Source organism: Eretmochelys imbricata, chromosome 14 (assembly GCF_965152235.1).
Source record: "Eretmochelys imbricata isolate rEreImb1 chromosome 14, rEreImb1.hap1, whole genome shotgun sequence".
In the NCBI taxonomy this organism is placed as follows: Eukaryota; Metazoa; Chordata; order Testudines; family Cheloniidae; genus Eretmochelys; species Eretmochelys imbricata.
The window spans coordinates 15022046-15048338 of NC_135585.1; the positions used below are offsets into that span (position 1 = coordinate 15022046).

The 26293-nt window shown below is 44.9% G+C and overlaps 1 protein-coding gene across 1 annotated transcript in view; it reads left to right on the plus strand.

Moving 5' to 3' along the window:
- Window positions 1-341: 341 nt before the first annotated feature.
- Window positions 342-26293, plus strand: part of TMEM94 (transmembrane protein 94) — a 95512-nt gene continuing 69560 nt past the window's right edge. Inside the window, exons 1-2 of the mRNA XM_077833050.1 lie at window positions 342-460; window positions 21745-21875. Of these exons, the coding sequence (XP_077689176.1) occupies window positions 21852-21875 (24 nt within the window). The 5' untranslated portion in view covers window positions 342-460; window positions 21745-21851. The remainder of the gene's footprint in view (window positions 461-21744; window positions 21876-26293) is intronic.

Genomic DNA, 26293 nt, shown 5'->3' on the forward strand with positions numbered 1-26293 from the left:
ACTGCCCCTTGCAATAAGCTCCGCAGGTGGCAGCCTTTAGGGCTCGGGACTCTGCCCTCCAGTTTGCCAGAGCACGCACAAGCCTCTACGCGGCGCTCAACAACCGGCTGCAGTCGCAATCCATGGGCCGCAGCCCAAAGCCTTGTAAGCACGAGGCAGCCTCAGCACAGACCTGCTTCAGGAAAGGGCGGATGTACAGCGTCTTGCCTCATCCCCATCAGACCTATCACAGTGCGGCATACCGCAGCCCGGTCTGGATCTGACCAACCAGACGGCGGTGTCTTGAGCCGTGCGTGAAGTCGAACGCCTGGTGCCGTGACAAAAAAATGGGGTAGTTGCCAGTAACAAAGATGGCGGTTCTAGCGCTGTTGGAGTAAGAGGCGAGAGGGGCTGGCGGGGCACCCTGGGGAGCTGCTCAGCCCGCCCGACGGGGGGACAAGGAAGAGTTCAGGGAAGGCTGGTAAGTACCGTGCAGGCAGCGGGATGACCAGCTGGGCAGTGTCCTAGCCAGGGGGCTGCAGGAGATTCCCCTTCTCTTCCCCCTGGACTCCCTGGGAGCTGGGGCTGCCGGGGTGGGAGCTGCTCTCCCCGGGGGGCGGGGGGACTAGTTCCTGTTTGGTTGTGTTCACTTCTCCCTACCTTACTGGGCTCCCTGTGACCTAGGGGACTGCAGAAGGGGTTGCCAGATGGAGAGCTGCCTGGATGTCCCGTTGTGGGGATTAGCTACTACAGTTTGCCTGTATTCCCCCTCCCCCATCGTTATCCCCCAGCCCCGAGACCTGGAGGTTTTATCTATAGAGCTGTGAGCGTCTCCCCTCGTGGAGGTCTTAGAGGGGTGGTTTGCGGGAGTGGCAGCGTGACCACCATCTTTCACTCTGTTATTGCAGGGCCCCCCCATTTGGTATTTTTCTTAAATCCCCAGCTTCTGGAGTCATGTGATTATATCAAGTCTTGCTTTAATGCAGTGGTTCTTAACCTTTACTGCAGCTTGCACCCCTTTAGGTCTGAAAATATGTTCTTGCACCCCTTATCAAAAATTACACTTCAATTAGCTTAAAAACTTGAAAATTTAAAAACTTTGTAAATTACAGTAATTGTTAAAAAATGTATAATGTTAATAAATACATAGGTTTGATGAAACAATATAGTTGTACTTACATGCCTGTGCTTAATTGGTGTGTTTGATGATTTATCTTCTAAAAAAATCTGGCATGTCTTGCACCTCCAGAAAGGGCATCTTGTGCACCCCAGGTAAAGAACCACTGCTTTAATAAAAAGAGTAAATTTTTTGCTGGTATGGTTGAAAAATGTTATCCAGGTATACCATAAAGGTTCAAAAACCAGAAAAATGAAAATGAGAGAGAACCCTCAACATATATAGTTTTTAAAAGTCTCTCTCTTTTTTGTGTGTGTGCGCCTTACAAATTATTTTTCAGTGCTTAGGTTTGGCAGTACTGCAGTGGTGTTTTGTGACTCTTGATTACATGAGAGAACTTTACTTTTGCAAGCACCTTCAATACTTGTACCACATTTTGCATCCACGCACATGAGCTTTCTTCCACTGCTGCACAATTTTCCCAGCACTGTTTCAGCGGCACTTGTTTTGAGCAAAGCCTCTGCAGTTGCAGCTTGCCTGGGTTCTTCTGCTCTGTTGCAACAGACTGAAAGCACTGCCATTTCAGCTCTCCTGGTGCAATTAGTCCTCCCAGCACAGGCCTGTAGTGTCTTCACTGAACTCTCTAGTCAAGACTCTGTGCTCCAAGACTTGGAAGAGAAGTGATATTTCTCTTTTAACAGAAAACTGAATGGGAAGCTGTGTTTGGAACTGTGGGATGGGTATCAATGCAGTGTAAGTGCAGGAAGTGCTGCAGGGACACAATGGACTTGAAACAGGATAGCTAGAATGTAGGGTGCACTTTGGCAACTTGCGCTGCTTCATTTACATTATTGCATGTTGCAGTGGTGGAATGCTCCGCGGTGGACAAAACTATTAGGGATTGGCTCAAAGTACAGCTATACTTCCTGATCCAGCTTGCCCGGGCGTTCCAGTGAACGCTAATGGGGAAAAGGATCTGCACTGTGTCTCAGTTGCTATTTAGCTCTCCTACTCCCATGCAGCCCTTTCTTGTTTTGCAGAATTTTTATCATCTTGCAGTTCATTTCCACTGTTTAAATGCATTGAATTTCCATTCTTTTAAGGGATTTTAACTTTCTAGTTATGAGACTGCATGTTGCTTCCATTGTGTTTATTGAAATAAACTCCCTGCAGAGGCTTTTTTCCAGCTGAGGAAATTTAATTTTGTATTATTTATTATATAAGTAGTATCAGTGGACCCAACAGTGATCAGGGCACTATGTTGGGCATTGTACAAATATAGAATGAGAGAGACCCCTGCCCTGAAGATTTTATAATCTAAATAGACCAGAGAGGGCTGGAGGAAAGTGATAATATATTCAAGCATCAGAGGAGATTTCCAAAACATGTTGCAGGCTTTAAATATCTCATTAAAACTCACTATAAAATGCGTCCTAGCAGGTAGAGCTTATAAATAACTGCTTTACGATCACCTGCACTAAAACGAGAGCCTCTCTCCAAACTGCAAAGATTTGTACATGGAAGGGTGGCTGCAGGTTTGAATCACAGAAACTCATTCATTCATCTTTCCAAGGGAGGTGCCTGTTCTGCATGGCATTATGTTTGCATGATGCTTTTTGTAAGAGTAGGAAATTGCCCTGGTGTGCTTGTTCAAAATTCTTTCCCTTAGCCCCCATGCAGTTGTACAGGGTGCTGTCTGTAGGATGGCTGACACCCTCCATCCCCCATGTGGCTGAATTGCACAGACAGGTGTTGTGTATATAGTTTATAAAACACTTTGAGCTCCTTCAAGATGGAAGTTTTTACGTTTATTTAAAATAACGTACATTATTCCTTAATAGCTGCTGAACTTTCTTGAACTATAGCGCCTGCCAAAGCACAGTAGCCTGCATCTGACTCACTTGTTGGATTACTGCATGGATTGTGCTCTAATTAGTGATATCAGCCAAGTATTCATAGTTGGCATACTTATTTTTCTATAAAATGCTTTGTGTTCTGTACACGAATGCTTCATATGTCTTTACTCCATTTCATATCAAATCACTTTACAGACACACAAGCCTCACAGCACCCCTTTTGTGGTAGGTATTATTCCCATTTTTACAAATGAGGAAACAGACAGGTTAATTGTCTTGGCCTCGGTCACGCAGCAGGTCAGTGGCAGAGCTGGGAATAGAACCTAGGAGTCCAGACTCTCCTCACTGTAATCTCTAGACAGCATTGCTGTTTGTTTTTTCTTTTCTGTGTAGTTGTGGGTTTGGTCTGGCCTGTATAATGTTCTCATGCAGTATCCAGACATGTAAGAAGCACATGCCCAGGGATTTGTTAGCATCGATTACATGATTGTTTGTCCAGTAAATGTGGAATGTTGGCTCTTTGTCCAGAATGCTCCTGTGTGAATGGGGGAGGATGTCTTTCAAGGTGAGCTAGGGGTAAATGGGTCATGAGAAGGTGTGGAGTGCATTACTATCTCCTCCCCACACACTACAATGAGTCAGCTCTGTAACTTTGCCTATCTTTGCCAATTTGTAGTGAGAGAATCTAGACTGTAGATCACTCGTGCAAACTTGTTGCAATAATGTCCAAGTGATTCGATTGACTAGCACCATTCAGTTCTTCGCACACAAGGGCCGTACTTTATTTTGAATGAATTTATGAGAAACTTGAGTTTGGTGGTGCTGTTCCTTTGATGTTTGCTTCTGGGAAACTCCTGGAGAACAAAATCCCACAGACATTGCAGTTGTTAAATACCTGCAGGTGGTAACTGTTGCAAGGAGAATTGGGGTGTGTGTCTGTCTGTCTGGTTACACACAGTAACAAAATGTAGTTATGCATGCAGTTCAGTAACCTTGTTTTTAGGCTGGTACTAAAGAGTGTGAGCTGATCTTATATCAATGGGGCCAGTCTTGCCAAATTCATCTTGCTTTCCTAAAGAACCAGTGAGTACAGTTTACAATCCCCAATCTTTATCTCCACTTCCCCTTCCCCCAAGGTTTATCTATTGAGGGATTTATAAGGCCCCCGTTACCATAGCATCTGACCATCATGATGTTGTATTATATATGTCACTTCTTTGGTACTATCCATCCTTGTATACATATACTGTGAAATGTTTTAGTATTATGTTTGCTCTTTTGGGGCCTCATCCTAAGAAGCTGCTGAAGACTCACCATTACTGTTGAAGCTGATGGGACAGGACAGCTCTCATCACTTTTCAGAATTGGGCCCCACATTGCTGTAAATATTAGGTTGTTATTTTACTTTGTCTCAGACTGAATACTAGGACATGCTACTTTCCTATATGGTGGGCTACACCTGGAATAGGGTAGACAAAGGAAACCTCCAAAAATCTAGCCTTTTAATTTTCTTTGCCAAAGGAATGAAAGTATTAGACTTTTTCCTTCTGAAATATTTTCTTATTGTTTTAAATCTTATATTTTAGCAAGATGGAAATAGTTGTTTTCAGTATAATATACATTCATCACTACTATCTTCCCTACATTGTAGTGTTGCTGTGTCCCTGGCAATTAGATTGACTTTGTTAATCTGCACCTGATAGCTTTAGTTTTTTATCTATAAAAGCATGCACCCATCGCTTAAGCCTCTGGTTGACTTTGTTGATAAAACCACTAATAATTTATTGTAACCTACTGCATACTATTAGCTTATTTAAGTGAGGCCTATCAAGGACCTGATACAGAGTCCATTGAAGTCAGTGGCAAGATTTCCAAGCTCCATTTGACAAATTTTAAATAATGTAAACTGTAAGGCAACTTTCACCCCCAAGAGCTTACTAGTATTTAATAAAGATTGACCATCTTTATGTTAAAGTTACTCTGAAACCTATGTTAAAGTTGTCATTTAAAACTTTTTTTTGGAACGGATGTTTAAAGGCATGAGCTAATCTGTAAGTTACAGGTGTTAGGAAGAAACTCCCTGTATAGGCAGGTTAGTCTGTAATTGCTCAGTTCAGACCTATTGTACCTTCCTCTAAGCAGCTGGTCCTGCTAGGCAGGATACTGGATTAGACTAGATAGACCACTGGCCTGACCCATCTGGCAATTACTACTTCGCTAAGACCTTGTCTACACTATGAAATTAGGTCAAATTTATAGAAGTCGGTTTTGTAGAAAGCTTTTTTATACAGTCGATTGTGTGTGTTGCCACACAAATGCTCTAAGCATGTAGTTGGTGGAGTGTGTCCACAGTACCGAGGCAACCATCGACTTCCGGAGCATTGCACTGTGGGTAGCTATCCCACAGTTCCCGCAGTCTCCGCTGCCCATTTGAATTCTGGGTAGAAATCCTAGTGCCTGATGGGGCTAAAACGTTGTCGTGGGTGGTTCTGGGTACATATCGTCAGGCCCCCCCTTCCCTCCCTCCCTCCGTGAAAGCGAGGGCAGACAATCATTTTGCACCTTTTTTCTTGAGTTACCTGTGCAGACGCCATATCACGGCAAGCTTGGAGCCTGCTTAGCTAGCTGTCACCGTATGTCTCTTGGGTGCTGGCAGACGCGGTACTGCATTGCTACACAACAACAGTTTATTGCCTTTTGGCAGCAGACAGTGCAGTATGACTGGTAGCTGTCGTTGACGTGGTCCAGGGTGCTCTTTTAACTGACCTCGATGAGGTCAGGGGCGCCTGGGCAAACATGGGAGTGACTCAGCCAGGTCATTTCCCTTTTAAGTTTCATCTCATAGCGATTCAGTCCTACTGGCAGTTCACTGTCTTTTAATCTGCAGCCAGCAGAAGATGATGGCCAGCAGTCATACTGCACCGTCTTCTGCCGAGCACCCAGGAGATGACGATGGCTAGCGGTTGTACTGCACAGTCTGCTGCCAGAAAGATGAATAAAGATAGATGAAGTGGCTCAAAACAAGAAATAGACCAGATTTGTTTTGTATTCATTTTCTCCTCCCTCCCTCTGTGGAATCAACAGCCTGCTAAACCCAGTTTTGAGTTCTGTCCTTGAGGTTTTGAGTTCTATCCTTGAGGGGGCCATTCTGCTTCTCGCAAAGCCACCCCCTTTGTTGATTTTAATTCCCTGTAAGCCATGTTTTCAGTCGCCCCTCCCTCCGCCAGAGCATCGGCAAACAATTGTTTTGCACCCTTTTCCCTGGATTGCCTGAGCAGGAGCAGATGCCATAGCACAGCAAGCATGGAGCCCGTTCAGCTCACCACAGCAGTTATGACCATTGTAAACACCTCGCGCATTATCATGCAGTGTATGCAGAACCAGCACCTGAAAAACCAAGCGAGGAGGCGATGGCAGCGTGGTGATGAGGACATGAACACACTTTTCTCTAAAACCGCGTTCTCCCACAATTTGGAGATCGTGGTGTTAATAGGGCAGGCTCATGCCGTGGAACACGAATTCTGGGCCCAGTAAACAAGCACAGAGGGGTGGGACTGCATAGTGTTGCAGGTCTGGGATGATTCGAAACTTTCGCATGCGTAAGGGCACTTTCATGGAACTTTGTGACTTGCTTTCCCCTGCCCTGAAGTGCAAGAATACCAAGAGGAGAGCAGCCCTCACAGTTCACAAGCGAGTGGCAATAGCCCTGTGGAAGCTTGTAATGCCAGACAGCTACCGGTCAGTTGGTAATCAATTTGAAGTGGGCAAATCTACTGTGGGGGTTGCTGTGATGCCAGTAGCCAATGCAATCACTGAGCTGCTGCTATAAAAGATAGTGACTCTGGGAAATGTGCAGGTCATACTAGATGGCTTTGCTGCAATGGGATTCCCTAACTGTGGTGGGGCCATAGACGGAACCCATATCCCTATCTCAGCACCGGAGCACCAAGCCGGCGAGTACATAAACCACAAGGGGTACTTTTCAATGGTGCTGCAAGCACTGGTGGATCACAAGGGACATTTCACCAACATCAGCGTGGGATGGCCGGGAAAGGTTCATGACGCTCGCGTCTTCAGGAACTCTGGTCTGTTTAAATGGCTGCAGGAAGGGATTTACTTCCCAGACCAGAAAATAACTGTTGGGGATGTTGAAATTCCTATAGTTATCCTTGGGGACCCAGCCTACCCCTTAATGCCATGGCTCATGAAGCCATACACAGGCACCCTGGACAGTAGTCAGGAGCTGTTCAACTATAGGCTGAGCAAGTGCAGAATGGTGGTAGAGTGTGCATTTGGACGTTTAAAGGGTCGCTGGCGCAATTTACTGACTCTCTCAGACCTCAGCAAAGCCAATATTCCCATTGTTATTGCTGCTTGTTGTGTGCTCCACAATCTCTGTGAGAGTAAGGGGGAGACGTTTATAGCTGGGTGGGAGGTTGATTCAAATCGCCTGGCCACTGAATACGTGCAGCCAGACACCAGGGCAGTTAGAAAAGCACAGCAGGAAGCAGTGCGCATCAGAGAAGCTTTGAAAACCAGTTTCATGACTGGCCAGGGTACTGTGTGACACTTCTGTTTGTTTCTCCTTGATGAAAACCCGCCCTCTTGGTTGACTCTAATTTCCTGTAAGCCTCCCGTCTTTGATCACAGCTTGCTTGTAAAGGAAATAAAGTCACTATCGTTTATGCATTCTTTATTAATTGATTATAAAAATAGGGAGATAACTCACAAGGTAGCCTGGGTGGGGTGTGGGAGGAGGGTAGGAGGGAAGGAAAAGGCCACTTTAAAACTTGTTGAATGCCAGCCTTCTGTTGCTTGGGCTGTCCACTGGTTTGGAGTGGTTGGGTGCCTGGAGCCTCCCAGCCCGAGTTCTTGGGTGTCTGGGTGAGGAGGCTGTGGAACTTGGGGAGGAAGGAGGGTGGTTAAGCAGGGGCTGCAGCGGCAGTCTGTGATCCTGCTGCCGTTCATGAATCTCCACCAGACGCCGGAGCATGTCCGTTTGATCCCGCAGTATCCCCAGCGTTTCCTTATGCCTCCTCTGATCTTCCTGCTGCCACCTCTCCTCACGTTCGTCAGCCACCATCCTGTACTCTGCTATTATGTCCCTCCACACAGCTCTGTCAGTGCTGGACGACTGCATGAGCTCAGAGAACATTTCATCGTGCGTGCGTTTTTTCGCCGCCTTATCTGAGATAGCCTCTGGGACGGAGGAGGGAAGCTTGAAACATTTGCAGCTGCTGGAGGAAAAAAAGGGAGTGAAGTATTTAAACAGATACATTTTACAGAACAATGCCTGTACTTTCACAGTGAACAACACTATTCACATACACTATTCACATAACAACACTATTACAGAGCACACGTGATTTTTGGTACAGGGTCGCATTTTGTATCTTATATTGAGTGCCTGCGGCTTTGGGGTTCGAGATCACACTTGCCGGGCCGGGCAACAGAATTCGGCTTGCAGGCGGCCATGGTAAGCCATAGTCTTTCGGCTTCTGCAACCTTCATAACAGCAGCCCCCTCCTTTCCCATACCAAGCAAAGCCCGTTGAGTTAACCATTTACTGCTGCAGTTTTCCTGTTAATGTGCAGCAGCAGAAACCAAACTAACCCCCTCCCCCCATCCAATTCTCTGGTATGATCGCTTTCCCCCTCCCCCCAGATCCCTGCTAGCCAAACACGAACAGCTCAGTGCCAATGGCTCCCCCTCCCACCGCATGGCTAACTGCGGGGAGGATTTCTTTTCAGCCACAGGCAAACAGTCCAGTAGGAAAGGCCACCTCTGAATGTCCCCTTAATCAAATTCCACTATTTCAACCAGGTTACCATGAACGATATCACTCTCCTGAGGATAATACGGAGAGATAAAGAACGGATGTTGCTTGAATGCCAACAAACACCGGGACCATACGCTGCCAGGCTTTGTCATGCAGTGATACCAGATTACTTGATACTAGCATGGCGTGGTAAAGTGTCCTACCATGGAGGAAGGAATAAGGCTGCTCTCCCCAGAAACCTTCTGCAAAGGCTTTTAGAGTACCCCCAGGAAAGCTTCATGGAGATGTCCCTGGAAGATTTCTGCTCCATCCCCAGACATGTTAACAGACTTTTCCAGTAGCAGTACTAGCCACAAATGCATCCCAAGTCCTCAGGGCTACTTAATCATTAAAAAACGCTTGCTTTTATAACGTATTATATTTAAAAAGGTACACTCACCAGAGGTCCCTTCTCTGGCTTCATTGGTTTGGGAGGGTATTTCAGTCAGTGTGATAAAAAGATCTTGGCTGTCAGGGAGAATGGTGTGCTGTGTGCTCTCCCCAAGCTCATCATCGTCCTCCTCATCTTCCCCATCTGCAAAATCCTTAGCCATGGCGGAGAGTATCCCATCCTCTGAGTCCATGGACAGGAGTGGGATAGTGGTGGCGGTCCCCCCTAGAATTGCATGTAGCTCAGTGTAGAAGCGGCATGTCTGGGGCTCTGTCCAGGAGCGTCCGTTTGATCCTTTGGTTTCCTGGTACGCTTGTCTGAGCTCTTTAAGTTTCACGCGGCACTGTGTTGCGTCCCTAATGTAGCCTCTGTCCCTCATGGCCTCTGAGATTTTTTTGAAATGTTTTGGTATTTCGTCTTTTGGAACGTAGTTCTGATAGCACGGATTCCTTTCCCCATACAGCGATCAGATCCAGTACCTCCCATTCGGTCCATACTGGAGCTCTTTTTCGATTCTGGGACTGCATGGTCACCTGTGCTGATGAGCTCGCCTGGCCAAACAGGAAATGAGATTTAAAAGTTCATGGGGCTTTTTCTGTACACCTGGCCAGTGCATCCGAGTTCAGAGTGCTGTCCAGAGCTGTCACAATGGTGCACTGTGGGATAGCTCCTGGAGGCCAATACCTTCGAATTGCGTCCACACTAACCCTAATTCGAAACGGCGATGTCGATTTCAGTGCTAATCCCCTCTTTGGGGAGGAGTACAGAAATCGGTTTTAAGAGCTCTTCATGCCGAAAAAATGGCTTTGTTGTGTGGACGGGTGCAGGGTTAACTCGGATTTAACGCTGTTAAATCTGACATAAACTTGTAGTGTAGACCAGGCCTAACTGGGGAAAAAAATTAAAATGAAAGGTGTATTTTTTTTCAAATGCATAGGGCCTGCTCCTGCTAAACCTATGTCTTGGAAGTAATCCCATCACTTGTCTGATTAAGGACTGTTTACTTAAGGGAGTATTTGTGGACCAGACCTCTCCCCCAGATTCGCGTTCTTTGTCTTTGCTGCTTGACTTCTGGCTTAGACCTTTCTCCCGCAGCCCTCACCAACCCCACCCAATCCTTTGGGGGCAATGTTCCGGTCTGAGACTATTATACTGAAGAAGAAAGGAAGGGGTCAGATGTGCATTTCTTGTTAGGAAACCCTCTGAAAATAAGGAAGAAATGCAAGTAAAATGGAAACCACTAACGTTTAGTAGCAAATGTTTAAAAATGTATATTGTAATTAATTTAAAATGGGGGGCCAGGTTTACACTTACAAATTAGATGGACAGAGTCACATTGGTAAAGGCTGTGAGAATTTTCATGCCATGAATACTGTAGTTAGGTTGACCCTGGTGTAGCCACAGCAAGGTTGAGGGAAGAATTCTTCCAATTAACTACAGTGCTGGAAAAATCCCTTCTGTCAACGTAGGAAGCATCCACACTATAGAACTACGACAGCACAGCGGCGGCGTCACAGCTGTGCCAGTGTAGCAAAGACATACCTTGGGTTTCAAAATCCATTGCCTTCCTTGCTGATTTCGAGGCAGAATGAGTCTCTCCTTCTGTCAGCAAGAAAAGTGAACTTGCATGGAATAAGCTGAGGGCTTGTCTACACGAGACATGATTCCACAGAAAGCCAAGGTCTGAATCTACGGCACGCTGGTTTACAGCATGGTAACGTCCTGTGTGGACATTGGTACGGTGCACTAAAATTTCATGTTACATGTCAAAGCACACTACAGACCTATAGGAATATCCACATCGGTGCTTTGTGTGTGCCGCCCTAGCACACTGGAGATTCACACTCTGGTTGCCCCAAACATCCCTTGGAGACAAGCCCGAGACGCATCTACAGCCACAGAACAGTGGAAATACCAAGGGAATATTTCTTGAGTACTCTTTTGTTGACAGTTTTTAAGCAACAGTACTTCACGTTTATTTGGTAACTTCTTTCAGAGGCTCTCACCAACCTTAGAGATGTAAATGGACTATAGCGCACAGCTTACCTGTGAAGTGGGTAAGTATTAGCCTGATCTATAAAGTAGGGACACTGAGGCAGAGATGTTATGGTTTGTCCCAGATCAAACAGTGAATTAGGGGCAGAAATAGAATCCGATAGTCAGACTGCTAGTTCATCTGCTCTAATTACTGTACACACTTGCTGGGCATTAACACAATTAACAATGCCACTTTTAAGCGCTCCTTGAAGCCCAGCTATCCGTAAACACAGAGTGATCCAAATTATCAGCTCAATGCTAAATACGGGTGACTAGGAAGACCCTATGGCATTGCTAATATATATATATGTTTTATTCTAAGCTGTTCTTTCTAAGGCAGCTGTTTTTTCTCATTTGTTTCCCCCATGTTTCTATTCTAGGTGATATATCAGACTTCTCTTCTTGTGGGATTCATTTCTGGCAATGAGATGTTCAGACTCTCTCCATCTTCTTTGTAGATATAATACAGACTGGGAATTATACTTAAATAAAGCGAAAGCATTAGGAATTGAACAGTCCAGGGAAAACTCTGTAGCCAGGAATGTTTTTTCTCTTCCTGGAATATTTGTAACATGGGATGCTTTTCAAGCACAGTTTTTTTCCAGGTGCATTGACAGTGTAATTGTCTGATTTTTTTTCCTATTCAGCTGCTGCCATCATACATCTTGTATAATGTATCCCATTGTGTTGTTTTTATTGTTGGATTATATAACCTAAATACATCAACAGGGTGTTGTGAGGCTTAATCAGTTAATGTTTCTGCAGTACTTTGAAATTCTTGATGGGAGATGCTTAACAAATGCAGAATATTATTACTAATATATGAAAAGTCAGATTTAAGAAATATGCTTTATAAATGCCCAAATTTGGGGAGATCATGTTTAATTCTAAAGATGGTTATTTTAATATTCAGATGCATCCCTCCAAAGGCTCAGCATCTGATATTCAGACAGGTGTTTCAAATGCTGCTTAGCTGATAGAAACGTGTTGACCTTCAGTCAAGCTACAAGTCTCACTTTTTCTCCCAGGCCTTTTCTGGGCGGGAGGGATGAGTTGAGGGTGGTGGGAAAGTTTTGTTTTGCATTTGGAAGGGTTCCGTTTGTTGGACACTGAGACTGATTGTTGTTTCATATTGAATGTGCATGAAGCCAAATGAATGGGTAGATGCATTATTATAAATTGAAATAAAGAGAAATATTCTGAAATAAAACTATGAATCTCCCTATGTTCCTCTAGGTAATTATTGGCTCAATTCTAGAGAATTGTCACACAATTGGCCCTACATGGAACATAGGTCAGCAGCAGTGAGGTAATGTATCGAGAGAACAACTGAATGTTAAAGACAGCAGTTACACTGGCTATATTATTTGGCTGAGCTTGCAAGGCTTTTCGCTCAGCCTGATGGCATTTCTCTGCGTGGTGTAATTCAATAACTTTTGAATGCTACATCCAATCAGTTCCAGAATTCCAGGGAATGTTCTGGGCATCAATAGGTAGAACCCTATTGATGATTTTGGGGGGAAATCTGAAAACCAGAAGGGATTAAATGTGAGGGAGAGGACGCAGAGTTTCTGTCATCTGCTTAGCAGAGTCATAACTTCAAACACCTCTATAATTGTCTACTGTTCAAAAATCAAGTTGATGGTACCCATTAACACCTTCCGGTATAATACCCATATCTCATCTCTACTTGTCCTCCCAATGGAGTTTAAAATGTTGGCACCCTGCATGACTTATCTCCCAGGCAGAAAGAAGATAAATAGTAATATTGGGGGGGTAAGGGGAAAATGGGGGGGCACACAGAGTTGCTGGCATGGGGGAATGGGTAGCACACAGAGCCCCTGGCCTGGTGGGCACTGGTATCAGGAAGAGGAGAGTGGTGGCATACAGAGTCCCTGGGGGGAATATGGGAATGGGAGTACAGAGGCCCTCTCATGGGAGGAAGTAAGGGACCCTGGTATGGGAACAGGGAATGGGGTGCATACAGAGACTCTAGATGAGGGACACTGGTTTGGAGGGGAGGGAGAATGTAGCAAAGTTGTCACTCCAGTATGGTCCCTTTTGTCCAGGTGTATTGGTGCATCAACACTGCCTCAGTTTCCCACAATGTCCTTTGGCCTATTCTGGCTATAGGAGTGACCTGCCCTCCAGCAAGACCACTTTACAGAGTCCAGCCCTTTTCAGGGCCACAGAATCCATTGCCAGAGTCCAACAGAAGTGTATAAAAAAAACAAACATCAGCCCAGTTGGACCAGGCTGGCAGCCACCTCATTGCATGTGTGCCTCTGCTCTAGACTGTTCTCCTGTGTAACCACAGGTTTCTGTGCCTTAGACAGTCCCACATCTAGGGGTTGGTGTACTCCTTCCCTTACTCCAGGTTTCAAGCAGACTACAGCTCATCAGGCCCTTGTCTCAGCTGAGGCTTCCAGCTCATGCACTGAAGAAGCCTATCTACTTTTCTCCCCTTCTTCCTCCCTTTCTAAATCCTGCACCCATGCCTAATAGCCAGTACAAGTGCATCTGGGGAGGAGCTAACTGAATCTCTCACTACAAGTTAACCTCTTTGAGACCTGTCACCGGGGTGGTGGGGAGGGAGAGGGAGACACAGAGCCCCGGCATGTGCCAGAGAGGGAATGGTGCGGGGACCCAGGCCCAGATCCTCAAAAATATTTAGGCACGTAACTTCCACTGAAATCAGTGGAAGTTATAAACCTAAATACTTTTGAGGGCCTGGGCCACAGAACTACTGGCATGTGCTGGAAGGGCTCGGGGGGAGTTGCAGGGAGTCCCTGAAATAGAAGATGATGGGAGAATGGCACACAGGTAGCCTGTGGGAGAAATGGCGAAATGCCAGGAACTCCTGGTATGTGCAATGAGTTTGGCCTACAGAAGCTACAAAGTGTGTGAACCCCTAATTCTATGAAGCCTCATTTACTATTTGTATCTCATGATCCTCCCCCCGTATTATGCAAATTGTTTTTAGTGGATACTACATAAATGTTGCAAACAAATTGGGGATTGTTTGATAATAGAATATGTATTTGAAAAACAAGGGCTTTATGTGCAAGCAAATTATATTTTAGATGACTTAATTACTATGACTCCAGTACTGATCTCGCCAGAGAAGGCAGACTTTGTCTGTAGTTTCAGTTGTCCTTGTCATATAAATATCATAGCTTATCTACCGTTGGCTATGTTCAAAACTTTTGGTTCTTAGTGAACAAACTCCTTCAAGTGGGATTCTGCTGTGAAAAGATCTGCTTGCTGTGTGTATCCAGAGTGGCACAAGAAAGATGTGGGTTCATTGCTTCACTTTTGAAGTGTTTAGGATGGGGGTGGGCAAACTTTTTGGCCCGAGGACCACATCTGGGTATGGAAAATGTATGGTGGGCCATGAATGCTCATGGAATTGGGGTTGGGGTACGGGAGGGCATGAGGGCTCCAGCTGGGGGTGTGGGCTCTGGGGTAGGGTTGGGGATGAGGGGTTTGGGGTGTAGGAGGGTGCTCTGGGCTGGAACCAAGGGGTTCGGAGGGCGGGACGGGGATCAGGGCTGGGGAAGGGGATTGGGGGACAGGCTCTGGGCAGTGCTTACCTCAAGCAGCTCCCAGAAACAGCGGCATGTCCCCTCTCCGGCTCCTACATGGAGGCGCAGCCAGGTGGCTCTGCACGCTACCCTGTCTACAGGTGCTGCCCCTGCAGCTCCCATTGGCTGTGATTCCCGGCCAGTGGGAGCTGCGGGGCTGGCGCTTGGGGTTGGGACAGCATGCAGAGCCCCTGGCTGCCCCTACGCATAGGAGCTGAAGTGGGGAAGTGCTGCTGCTTCCAGGAGCTGTGCAGAGTGGGGCAAGACCCCGATCCTGCTCCCTGGCTGGAGCGGGGCAAGCCCCAGACCCTGCTTCCCGGCGGGAGCTTGAGGGTCGAATTAAAATGTCTGGAGGGCTGGATGCAGTCCCCGGGCGGTAGTTTGCCCACTTCTGGTTTAGGACCTAACCATTTTTGTCACCTTAAGTTGCGGGAGAGAAAAATTGAATTGATGATGAGTTTCACATCGGTTCCATTCAGACTTTGGGAAAACCCTGTGTGTCTAGGTCTCCCTTTATCGGATAACTAGATAGCTATGGAGATATCAATCAGAATTTTATTCATTGTTTTTTGGTAGCCATTTAGATTTATGTAGGTAAAGAGTATCCACTCTTTCCAACCAATCTAGTGTATGTCTAACTTCACTGTTGAGAGTCCCCCTCCCTGGCATTATAGATGCTTGCACTGATCTTAGAGTGACACTCCTACACATGCTGAACAATGTGTTTTGAACTTTGACAAGTGGCATGTTTTGCCTTCAAGATCACATTTCAGTTTGCTGCCTGAAACAGAATGTCACTACAGTGCTGAGCAAGGCTGTCTCCTGCACAGCTGTCTCCCTTCATGACCTCCTTCCATTGAAATGGTACTGGAAGGGGGAGCAGAGCAGAGCCACCTTTGCTAACGATCTGGGCTACACTGGATCAGCACAGAGAACATTCAGAATGTTTTCTTCACTTTCTGCTTTTGTGGCTTTGGCCTCCAGGTATCTGAGTGTGTCCTTGCTAGTCAAGGCCATGAGTCTCCTATTTGGGTTAATAGGAAGAAGAATCCTGGAGCTTTCTCAAACCCTTCTCTGAATTGCCATTTTCCTTCATTTTAAAAGTCTATCCTCTCCCCTTTGCCTTGTGCTGAAGTGATCCCTGAGTTAAGGGCAAGATACCAAGGCACTATTTTGCTCTATAGGGGCATACTAAGGTATATGTGCCTCCTTCCCATTCCCAGCCCCTCTTTGTCTGCTACACTCCAGTAACGTTTTGTGATCTTTTCATTGCACTTGCTAATTGGCCTGGCATAGTTGATAGCCCATTTTTTGTTTTGAGACCCTCACAGGCAAAGAAACAGTATGGGAATGATGCTGAGTCCAGACTGCTAGCTAATTCTGATGATGTGCCAGCCAGAAAGTAGAGACAGCAAAAGTAACTACAGATGGTGGTTTCTTGTCCTACGTACTCTGAACAATTCATCCCTAGTAAATTAACTGAGCACGTGTAACCTCAAATGCGGATGCTTGCATGAGCGGAAATGCATATATGTGACGCTTAGGTGTGTGGCAGTTCTCCAAAAAGGGCCATGTTTTTGGAGTTTAAGGTACTCACCCTAGACAACCCACATCATGTATCATTTGAAAGCTTATTTTATGTACATTTAGATGAGGTATCCTGTGGAGCTGTCAAGTAGTGCTGTAAGCCTGTAGGTGAGGTGAAACAAAATGAAAGTGTCATTTTTTTGCACAGTTCCAGAAACACACTGCCATACGACTGTGACTAGTTTTTACTGTTTAAGCTAATTTCAACACCTTATTGTGGTGTTTATTGGTCAAAGCTACCAAATGACAATGTACTAAAATATTTTTATTGGTTTTGCATGGGCAAGTTTTTTTTTTTAGAAATGACTAAGCAAAAATGCTGTATATCGACATTTTGTAATATATTAACAGGAAATGTTTTCGTGTTGCATATTAATTGGCAAAATATCTCACAAGTGGTTATAATAGTTTTCTGTATTTTCAGCTGAAATTTGCTGACCAGATTAGTCTCTCACTGAACGTTGTGCACTAATAGGAGTAGTTTGCATGCCCACAGTTTATACTGCAGTGGGTAGATATAAATGTACATGAATTCCTAACATAATGCTTCTCCATTTGTAAGCTTTTGTACACACAGTGTACCTCTACTCTTCCTGGTAGAAGATTTTAATTTGTAATTGTCTACACATGCAGTACTAGCTTTTGAAATATTCTAGGAACTAGATTTTTTAATTTAGTGACACTTTTTTTATGTAAAGGTCATTATTAGTGTTAGCGATGACAATACACAGCTTCGTATTATGAATATACAAAAACTATGAGAGACAGACGTTGTCTAACAAGAAGTAGTGATAATAAAGTCCACAGACAAGTCCTTGCCTCTGCACTGAAGAGGGATGAAGAGCATGTTACAGCTTTTACCAACCATATGATCAACAATATGGCACACTCATTTGACCCTGAATCACCATCCAGAGGTGCTTAACAATGTTCTCTGGAATGCATGTAACATCAGATGTACAAAAGTCTACTCAAAATAGCAGATGTTGGTGAAGAACAACTGGAGAGATATGAGAGATTCTCTTAATGCTGATGGGACATGTAGCTTCTTCAGACCAGTCAAGAAATCTGACATGATCATTTCCTGACATGGCCAAGAAGACCAAATTTGTCTGTCGGGGAGGGACAATCACAGCAGCTCTCAGTCCAGAAATTGTTTTCTGTGGAGCCCTGTCCTTAGCAAGATGCAGAAATGATGTTTCAATGACAACTGTTCTTAGTCATCCTGTAGGACCTGTGCCTATGTCCCTCTTTCATGGTGATGGAACAATGAGAAGAATAGACAAAGCTGTATTAGGGCATCAGCTGGAAGCTCAAGATGAAAGAATCCACGAGCTAAGAGCATGCAAGAAAGAAATCACAGTGTACATCAGAAATGCCATGGCTGTCGTACAAATGATGGCTGGAGACAAATTCCACACATTTGATTAATTGAGTCCTGCTGAGTCCTTGAGGCAGATCCTAAAAAGGTTTGACAAAGTTAATTTGTAATCGAAGTCTTTAACAGATATGACAACAGTAACTCTGTGAAAACTGCAGAAAGACCGCGCCGGACAGGATCTAAGATTGGATGCAAGAAATACCAGTTGATTGGTGGGTGCTCTGTGCCTCCATGGTAAAAGTTTCTCAACGTGGCATCCAGCAAGCAGTCACGTGTACAATTTCTCTGTGAATATATGGTTCAAAATGTACCTGAGAGTGTAGGAGAACACCCACACTCTCCTCCTTGCTGTAGGCTTTTTGCAAGGTGAAGTAACAAAGTCCGTCACCAGTAAAGGTGTTGAAGAAGCCCAAGACTTGTACAGTACTGAAGAATAAGTGGACACAAGGTTGCTTCTGCATATGGTATGTGCCAATATGGCTTTTGAGTCTCTTGATGTCAAAGGAACCATAGTAATTAGATCACTTGAAGTTTTGGTTCTTGTTGTTCACTGCTTTCCAAAAATGATAATGTGTTGATTGAAATATGCACCATTACTAGCACAACAGACGTGTCATTTCATACCTGTGCACACAATTTGTTACACACCTCAGACCTGACTTCTGCAACATACTTTCTGCTGTACACTAATTAACAGGGTGTAACTCTGTGTCATCCCTGTTTGGTATTTGGGGGCGGGGGGAGTTTGTGTTTAATGTCATCAAAACAAAGGGAGCTTACCGCTTCAGAGATCTTGCCTGTTGGGGGAAGAGTGACACAAGCTGCAATTTTTGCAAGAAGGAAGTCTGTAATACTGCTGTATGATCAGAGTGAGAAAGAAAAGGAGACCCACAGAGACCTGAATTGCTTGTGCCTCAATCTAGCCAACAAAAAGGACAAGTCGCTGGTCAAATGCCGACCATATAAGGACAGTTTTGAAGAATATGTCAAAAGAGCACCATGGCAAACAACTATTTGGATTTCTTCACACATAGACAAACCAGATATTGGATTGCCATTGCAACATGGATGGAAAAATGTGGATGAAATACCATAGGTGCTGGAACTAAGAGTGCTGGAGGAAGGGGGCTGCTGCACCCCCTGGCTTGAAGTGGATTCCATTATATACAGGGTTTACAGTTTGGTTCAATGGCTCTCAGAAACCCCACTATAAAAATTGTTCCAGCGCCACTGTGTACTACTTCCTACATTCTTCAAGGGCCGCAGGGCATCTGAGCTTCTGTAGGATTTTCTTTGTGCCTGTACCTGTAGGGGTCACTGCACAATCAACTGTGGTTGTAGTCAGCAGACTTCCGTGCATAGGACTGTGTATGTGCTAAGGCAATGAAGATTATGATAACCCATGCACTCTCAGCATGATGAACAAGATGATGATGATAATGACTAGAAATGTCACCATTTCTATTACATTTCAGTTATACCTGTACAAATTTATTATTATTTTTGTTTTACCTTTAGATTGTTGTTATGCTTTGAGGTCACAAAGAAATCCAAGTTTATGTTTTGAAATAATATAGTCATTAAACAGAAACAAATGGAAATATTTCAAAGTGGTCATTTTAATGTGGTGTCATTGTTTTATCTCCGTTTCTGTGGTAATTGCACCACTTGACAGCTTCACGTCATACCTTGTCTTAAAGTAGACATAACATTTTCAAATGATGTATGAGGCAGATATTACTCCTGGGGGAATTCTGTGCCAAAAAATTAAAAATTCTGTGCACAATATTTTAAATTTCTGCATTTTTTTAAATCAAAGTAACGCAATAATGCTAGTTTCAATTATTTTAGTAATTTATTTAAACTACCATACAATGAATGGAGAATGGGCATGGGGAGCATTGGAGGAAATCATCAGATCCCCTCTGTCTAATAATAATGTAGCTAGTATTGACCCTTTACTTCGTTATTAGTCAACAAATATATGCAGCCATATACTCAGTGTTGCATCATAGGCAATTGAAGAGCAAATGAGGGCTGGGGACTCAAACTCGCAATTTATACTGGCTACTGACCATTTCCCAAAAGGTCAGTAGGAAACAGTTCATGGAGCACATTTTGATAGGACGTTTTTTCAGTCCAAAAATTTAGACCAGTTCTAATCACTAAAACACCATACACACTTATAAGGCCATACTGTCCTTTACAATAAGACTCGTTTACACCACTCTGGCACCGTAAAGGAGACTTAAAAATTTTACACCTGTTTTATACTCCTGCGGGAATTCACTAAGAACAATGGGAACAATTCACTAAGTAGGCAGGCTGCTACATTCTGCTCTGCCTGAGGGGACAGCCTGCCCCACTCCTGTCTCTTCAGAAACACCCCAAAGCCCTGTCCCTCCATGCTGAACGTGCCGCAGTAGTGAGCAAGAGGGACAGAGTGTGTCTCTCACATGCACGACTGCTCAGCCCCCCCCCCCCCCCTTGTGGTGATTTACATCTCCACCAGCTGCCCAAACCGCTCTTGCGGCTTTCTTTTGCTTCTCTGTCAGAAGTCATTTTTCTGAAGGGAATCAAAGAAATCTGCAGAGGCCATGAATTCTGCGCATGTGCAGTGACGTAGAATTCCACCAGGAGTAGCATATACGTAGAGAGGGTACATGAAGTTGACTTGTTGGTTGGTGTCTGCCTTTCACCTAATAACACATAGATGTGCATGGTCATAGTCACAGGGGAAACATTGCTTTCTAAAGGAGCTGAGGGTTCCTTTTGTGCTCAAATGAATCTAGTTACACTGCTGTCATAGAGAACAGTGCCATGCACAAAGGTTGCAGGAGGCTGGGAGACAACCAGTTGGGATCTGCAGAATCCATCTGCTGTGAAAAATGGGCAAAATTACAGACTAGGGTAGGGTGGAAGGTCTGGTGACCACATCCAGCCTAGTCCCACATCACAGGGTTTTGTTTCAGTTTAGTAAATACAGATCTGGTATGGGTCAGTTTGCTGAACTGTGTGCCTCCTGTTTATTAGACGCATCTGTCCAATCTCTAAAACTCTGTGTAACTATTAAAATACAAGAGTCATTAACCCTTACTTCCAAACGACTCTGCTGCCCACGGCCACTTCATCATATAGCCCCTTTTACTATCTCAACTCATTTAATATTTAAGATGATCCCCTCCTAAATATAATACCCTGAAATGAACTACCAAATTCCTTGAACTAGTCCCCTCCCTGCAAAGTCCAAAATAACAGATGAGTCTTGCTGTGTGCCCTGAAGGTCAACCAATTCAGGCTATGTCAGAGTAAGGAGGAAAGTGAGTTCCAGAGCTGTCTCCTGCTGTAGCTCTGTTAATCCCAGTTTTGCTAAAATTAAATTTGCTAGTCTATTCCCTGGTGATCTGGAGCCATTCTTTAGGCCTTCTGGCCTGTTTAATGGTGGGCCAGATTTGAGTTTAGCCCTAGAGCATAGCCTTGTCAATGAGGATCTGATGTGGTGTTTCAGCAAATGGAAGACTCATTACTGCAGGCTCCATTAGAGATTAGCTGGACAGAGCCCCGGTTAGATAAAAATAGCAAGACAAATGGCCGCTGGTGACAGCCTGGTCCGATCACACGTCTGCTGGCTGGCATTTCAGCCTGCTGTCTTCGCAGCACCTGGTGGAATCTAGCTTCTTGCTAAGGGCAGAGTTTGGCAGTTCTCCTGGATGTGTTCCAGGATATATGTCAAGGCTGCTGCATTAAGTTTATTTTGCTCTGCAGGGAATTTAATTCATCTAGTGCCGACAGCTTTTTTGAAAGTTAAACTGATAAAGCCCACTTGGGGCAGGGGACTGCAAACTAATGGGGCACAATTTAGAACCACCTTCTACTCCCGGTTTTTCTCACCTACACCCCTTTCCTTTCATTTGAAGTCTGTCAGCTTCATTGTACACTTGCCTTAAAGAGAGTGTGGAGGAAAATCTGACTCTTGCCCGTTTTGTTTCCACAGATGGTGTTACGATAACAGAGTAACCAAAGGTCATACACACCTAGGAGAGGCTCTCCCCCCGAGGGGTAGTTACATTGTGTTGGGCATGCTTACAGAATCGTGCAGCCATGGACCTGAAGGAGCAGTGTCAGGTAGGTTCGCCAGAAAGGAGATCACATCTTAAACATATTGATTCTAAAGACCTGGTTGGTTTGCTTCTCTGTGACTTTGGTCTGCATGTTTTGCATTAGTATGTGGAGTAATCTGTAGTTGTTGCTAAAGCTGGAAGATCTTTCTCTTGCATAGTCAAGGGAACATGTTTGCTTGTCCCTGATAACTAAGGTCCACCACTGGATAACCCAGAGATACCAGGAGGATATCCAGTTTATACCAGCAGCCTCATATTTTCCGTCCTACGTGGTTGGCATGCAATATGAGTAGGGCTAATGATTTTCTGTGGAGTTAGTAGACCTGTTGAGAAGAGGATTATCAAGGAAATGATGTTCTCATCTCTTTGTCAGCTCATGGGTTGCATTCTGAGTTTAATGGGTGTTTACTCTTGTTTTGGGAGACTACCAGTGTGAGAAACCAGGCAGTGAGATGCAGAGCTTTTTGCTTCTAAGTCATCGGTTTGCACACAGCTCAGATTTAGCAGGGGCCAAAAGTTACTACCACTGACAGACTGAATGATTGTGTGAAATGAGTTGATTATCTCAGTCTGGTTTGTAGTGGGCAGAGGAACATAAGATTGGCCTTACTGGGTCAGACCAATGGTCCATCTAGTCCATGTCCTGTTTTCCAACAGTGCCAGTGACAGATGCTTCAGAGGGAGTGAACAGAACAGTCCTAGCTGCCAGCAGTCAGAAGTTTTATGTACATCCAGAGCATGGGAATGTGTCCTTGACTGTCTTGGCTAATAGCCATTGATGGACCCATCCTCCAAGAACTTATCTAATTCTTTTTTGAACCTAGTTATACTTTTGGCCTTCACAACATCCCCTGGCAGTGAGTTCCACAGGTTTACTGTCCATTGTCTGAAGTGCTTCCTTTTGTTTGTTTTAAGCCTAATGCCTATTAATTTCTTCGGGTGACCTTTAGTTCTTGTGTTTATGAAGGGGTAAATAACATTTCTTTATTCACTTTCTCCACACCATTCATGATTTTATAGACCTCTATCATATCTCCCCTTAGTAGTCTTTTTTCTAAACTGAACTGTCCCAGTCTTATCAACCTCTCCTCATATGGAAATCCATATGTCTAATCACTTTTGTTGCCCTTCTCTGTACTTTTTCCAATTCTAATATATCTTTTTTGAGATGGGGAGACCAGAACTGCACTCAGTATTCAAGATGTGGGTGTACCATGGATTTATATTGTGGCATTATGATATTTTCTCTCTTATTATCTATCTCTTTCCTAATGGTTCCTAACATTCTGTTAGCATTTTGTCTGCTGCTGCACACTGAGCAGATGTTTTCAGAAAACTATCCATGATAATTCCAAGATCTTTAAGCGGTAACAGCTAATTTAGACACCATCATTTTGCATGTATAGTTGGGATTATGTTTTCCAACGTGCATTACTTTGCATTGATCAACGTTTAATTTCTTTTGCCATTTTGTTGCCCACTCACCTAATTTTTGTGAGATCCTTTTGTAACTTTTTGCAGTCTGCATTGGAGTCCTATCTCAGTGGGCACCCTTGCTTGGGACTCTTTAGAAAAGTGTAGGGTGGAATGGGCCATAGAGATTGAACTCCCTTCTCAACTCTAGAAATAGTCCTCTCAAGACTAGGGTTAAGCATGCTAGTGGGACTGTGTAGGGGAAGCGTGTGCTGCTACTTATGCTATACCTGTCCTATTCTGAGGATAAATTGCGGTCTTCAGTCACCTGAGTACTTATCATGACGTCTTTTGTGAATGCTTAAATCACTGCAAACGTTTTTATAAAGCGGACCTGAGGCTGTGTAGAGAAGTTTTCCATTTAACTGAGTAACATTTTCCTGCTGCTGAGTTAGACTTGCCCTGTACGTGTGCTGTTTGGACAGTTCTGCCTTTCTCCAGGGCTAGCTGGGCAATATTATTTCTTCGTCTGCCCTTGTAAATGTCAGATTGACTAATATCTATGTGTGTTTTGTGTGTAACCAGCCTCTTGTTACCTAGTATGTTTCCAATCCTAAAGAAAGAGGGGAGAGAGAGGCCTCCGTGGTGGGTACGTGCAGCTGGGAGCTTTAAAGGGATATTTGCAGTGGTTCTTGGAAGATTATTTGCCTTATATGCACTGCTGCCTCCAAGATGATGATGCTAAGAAGAAAGAGAGAGCAGCAGACACTACTCGATTGGCCACTTTTTCTATGCATGAGTTTCAGTAGCCACCTGAGTATCAAATGTGTTTGTCACTTGAGAGAGTGAACAGGTACATGCCCTATTCTGGGGCCTGGTCTGGGTGAGAGATTGTGTTTGAGACCAAAGCTGGAGAAGATCATGCGTACTCTAGACCAGGAGTGGAGAGAAAAAATTCTTATGACTTTACCCTCTTTGCTCCTTCCTCTCACTTGCCTCCCTCCCCAGTCATTGTAGCCTTTTCATTTCCAGATCACATTAACTGCCTCCATTTTACTCTCCAGGCAACCCTTCCCCTTGCTGAGCATGTTCTGCAGTCTTTCCAGAATGCTGGCTGGCTTTTGCTTACTAGTGCAGATTACCTGTTAGATAATAGTTTGAGAGACAGACTTTCTCTACAACAGAGATTCTCAAACTGTGGTCCACAAGCTCCATTCAGGTGGTCCTCGGATAGTTCCCTCTAAGGTGCGCGCCTGGGCCGCCGCACATGAGAGAACGAAAGGCCACCCACCTAATTAGTGGAGCCGCACAGGCATGGCTCCACTAATCAGGTGCCCGGACCCTGGAGAAGATGCGCATGTAAGGTCAGGTGGTGGCCTTGGGGGGAATAGGGAGTATGTGGGAGGGGGCAGTGGGGTGAGAAGAGGGGGTGGGGAGAATTTGGGATGTGCAGGGCTGCAGCGGCCAGAGAAAGAGGCGACTTTCCCTAGCTCTAGGGCTGCTGCTGGGGAGAGACAACCCTCCTTCCCAGCCTCACTGCTGTGGTGGGGGAGAGACACCCCCCCACCCCCCGCCCCAGCTTAGGGGATGCCACGGAGAGGGAGAAACCCCCTTCCTTCCCAGGCCCACCTCGGGGGCTGCCGCGGCAGGGGGAGAGAGCACATCCATTGCATTAGAAAGGTAAGACCACTGATATTAAAATATTAGTTGTGTGATTTTATTTGTAGAACAAAAAAACCATTTATTATTATTAAGATTTTTTTTAAAAAGCACTTTTATCCAAAGCACTTTACAATAGTTAGCGAACGGTACAAACAACATTTGGAAAGATCATTAAGTGGTCCGCCGAGACCCTCAGCAATTTTCAAGTGGTCCATGAACAGAAAAGTTTGAGAACCACTGCTCTAGAACATTAACATAGACACAAGTTGCACAGGAAGTGGGAAGCATCCATCACTATTTGGCTTGAGATTGGTGTACCTTTTCTTAGCTGGTGTTGTGGTGTTACTTTATATGAGACCACGGGAAGCTGGGCTTGCCCCTGCCTGCACCTGTGACCTCCCCAATATATTTTGCGTGAGGACCTTGTTGAACTGTGTTGCTTTCAGTTTAAATTGCTAAGACTATGGAGGTAATGTTACAATTAAAGTAATCATCTATTTGTTCTGTTGTTAATGGCACTCTGGACTGCTCTGGTATTGATCAGTTTAAGACAAGAAGCAATTATGTGCAGTTATGCCACAGCCTTTCAGACTGCTCTCAGGCTTCAACACTAGCACTGCTATGGAACAGCTGAGCTCTAGAAGCCCACTTTGGGTGCTGCTGTCTGTGCAAATGAACACGCTGCGCTTCAGAATGTCCATATCTTGCTTTGACACAAGTAACGTTCTTCATAGTGCCACGGCTATTTGATGATTGGAAGTCAGGAGATTTACTTGAGTCTCTTGTCATTCAAACCTTATAATAGGTCACAGTAGTTTTTCAAGTGATTGCTCATATCAATTCCAATCAGGTGTGCGCGCGCTGCATGCATGGCAGCCGGAAGGATTTTCCCCTAGCCGTACCCATCGGGTCAGTCCGGGTGCCCTCTGGGGTTGCGCCTTCATGGCACTGAATATAGCGCCCTGCCGACCTGTCTCCACTTCAGTTACTACTTGCCGCCTATGACAGTTAGCTGGAACGCTCATAGCTCTTGATTTGCCGTCTGAAACAGAAAGGGCTTTCCATGTTATCAGTAAAGGTTCACTTGGCCCCATTTCTGGATTCCATCCAGGTGTGGAGAGCTGGTCGGTCTTTGCCAACCTCATGGTCAGTCGTTTCCTTAAAGGCCATAACAGGCTGTACCCTCATGTTCGACAGCCAGTCCCAGCCTGGGACCATAATCTGGTCCTTTCCAGACTAATGGGGCCACCTTTCGAACCACAGGTGACATATTCTCTGCTGTACCTCTCATATAAGGTGTCGTTTCTGGTACTAATAACGTCAGCCAGGAGGGTGTCTGAGCTCAAG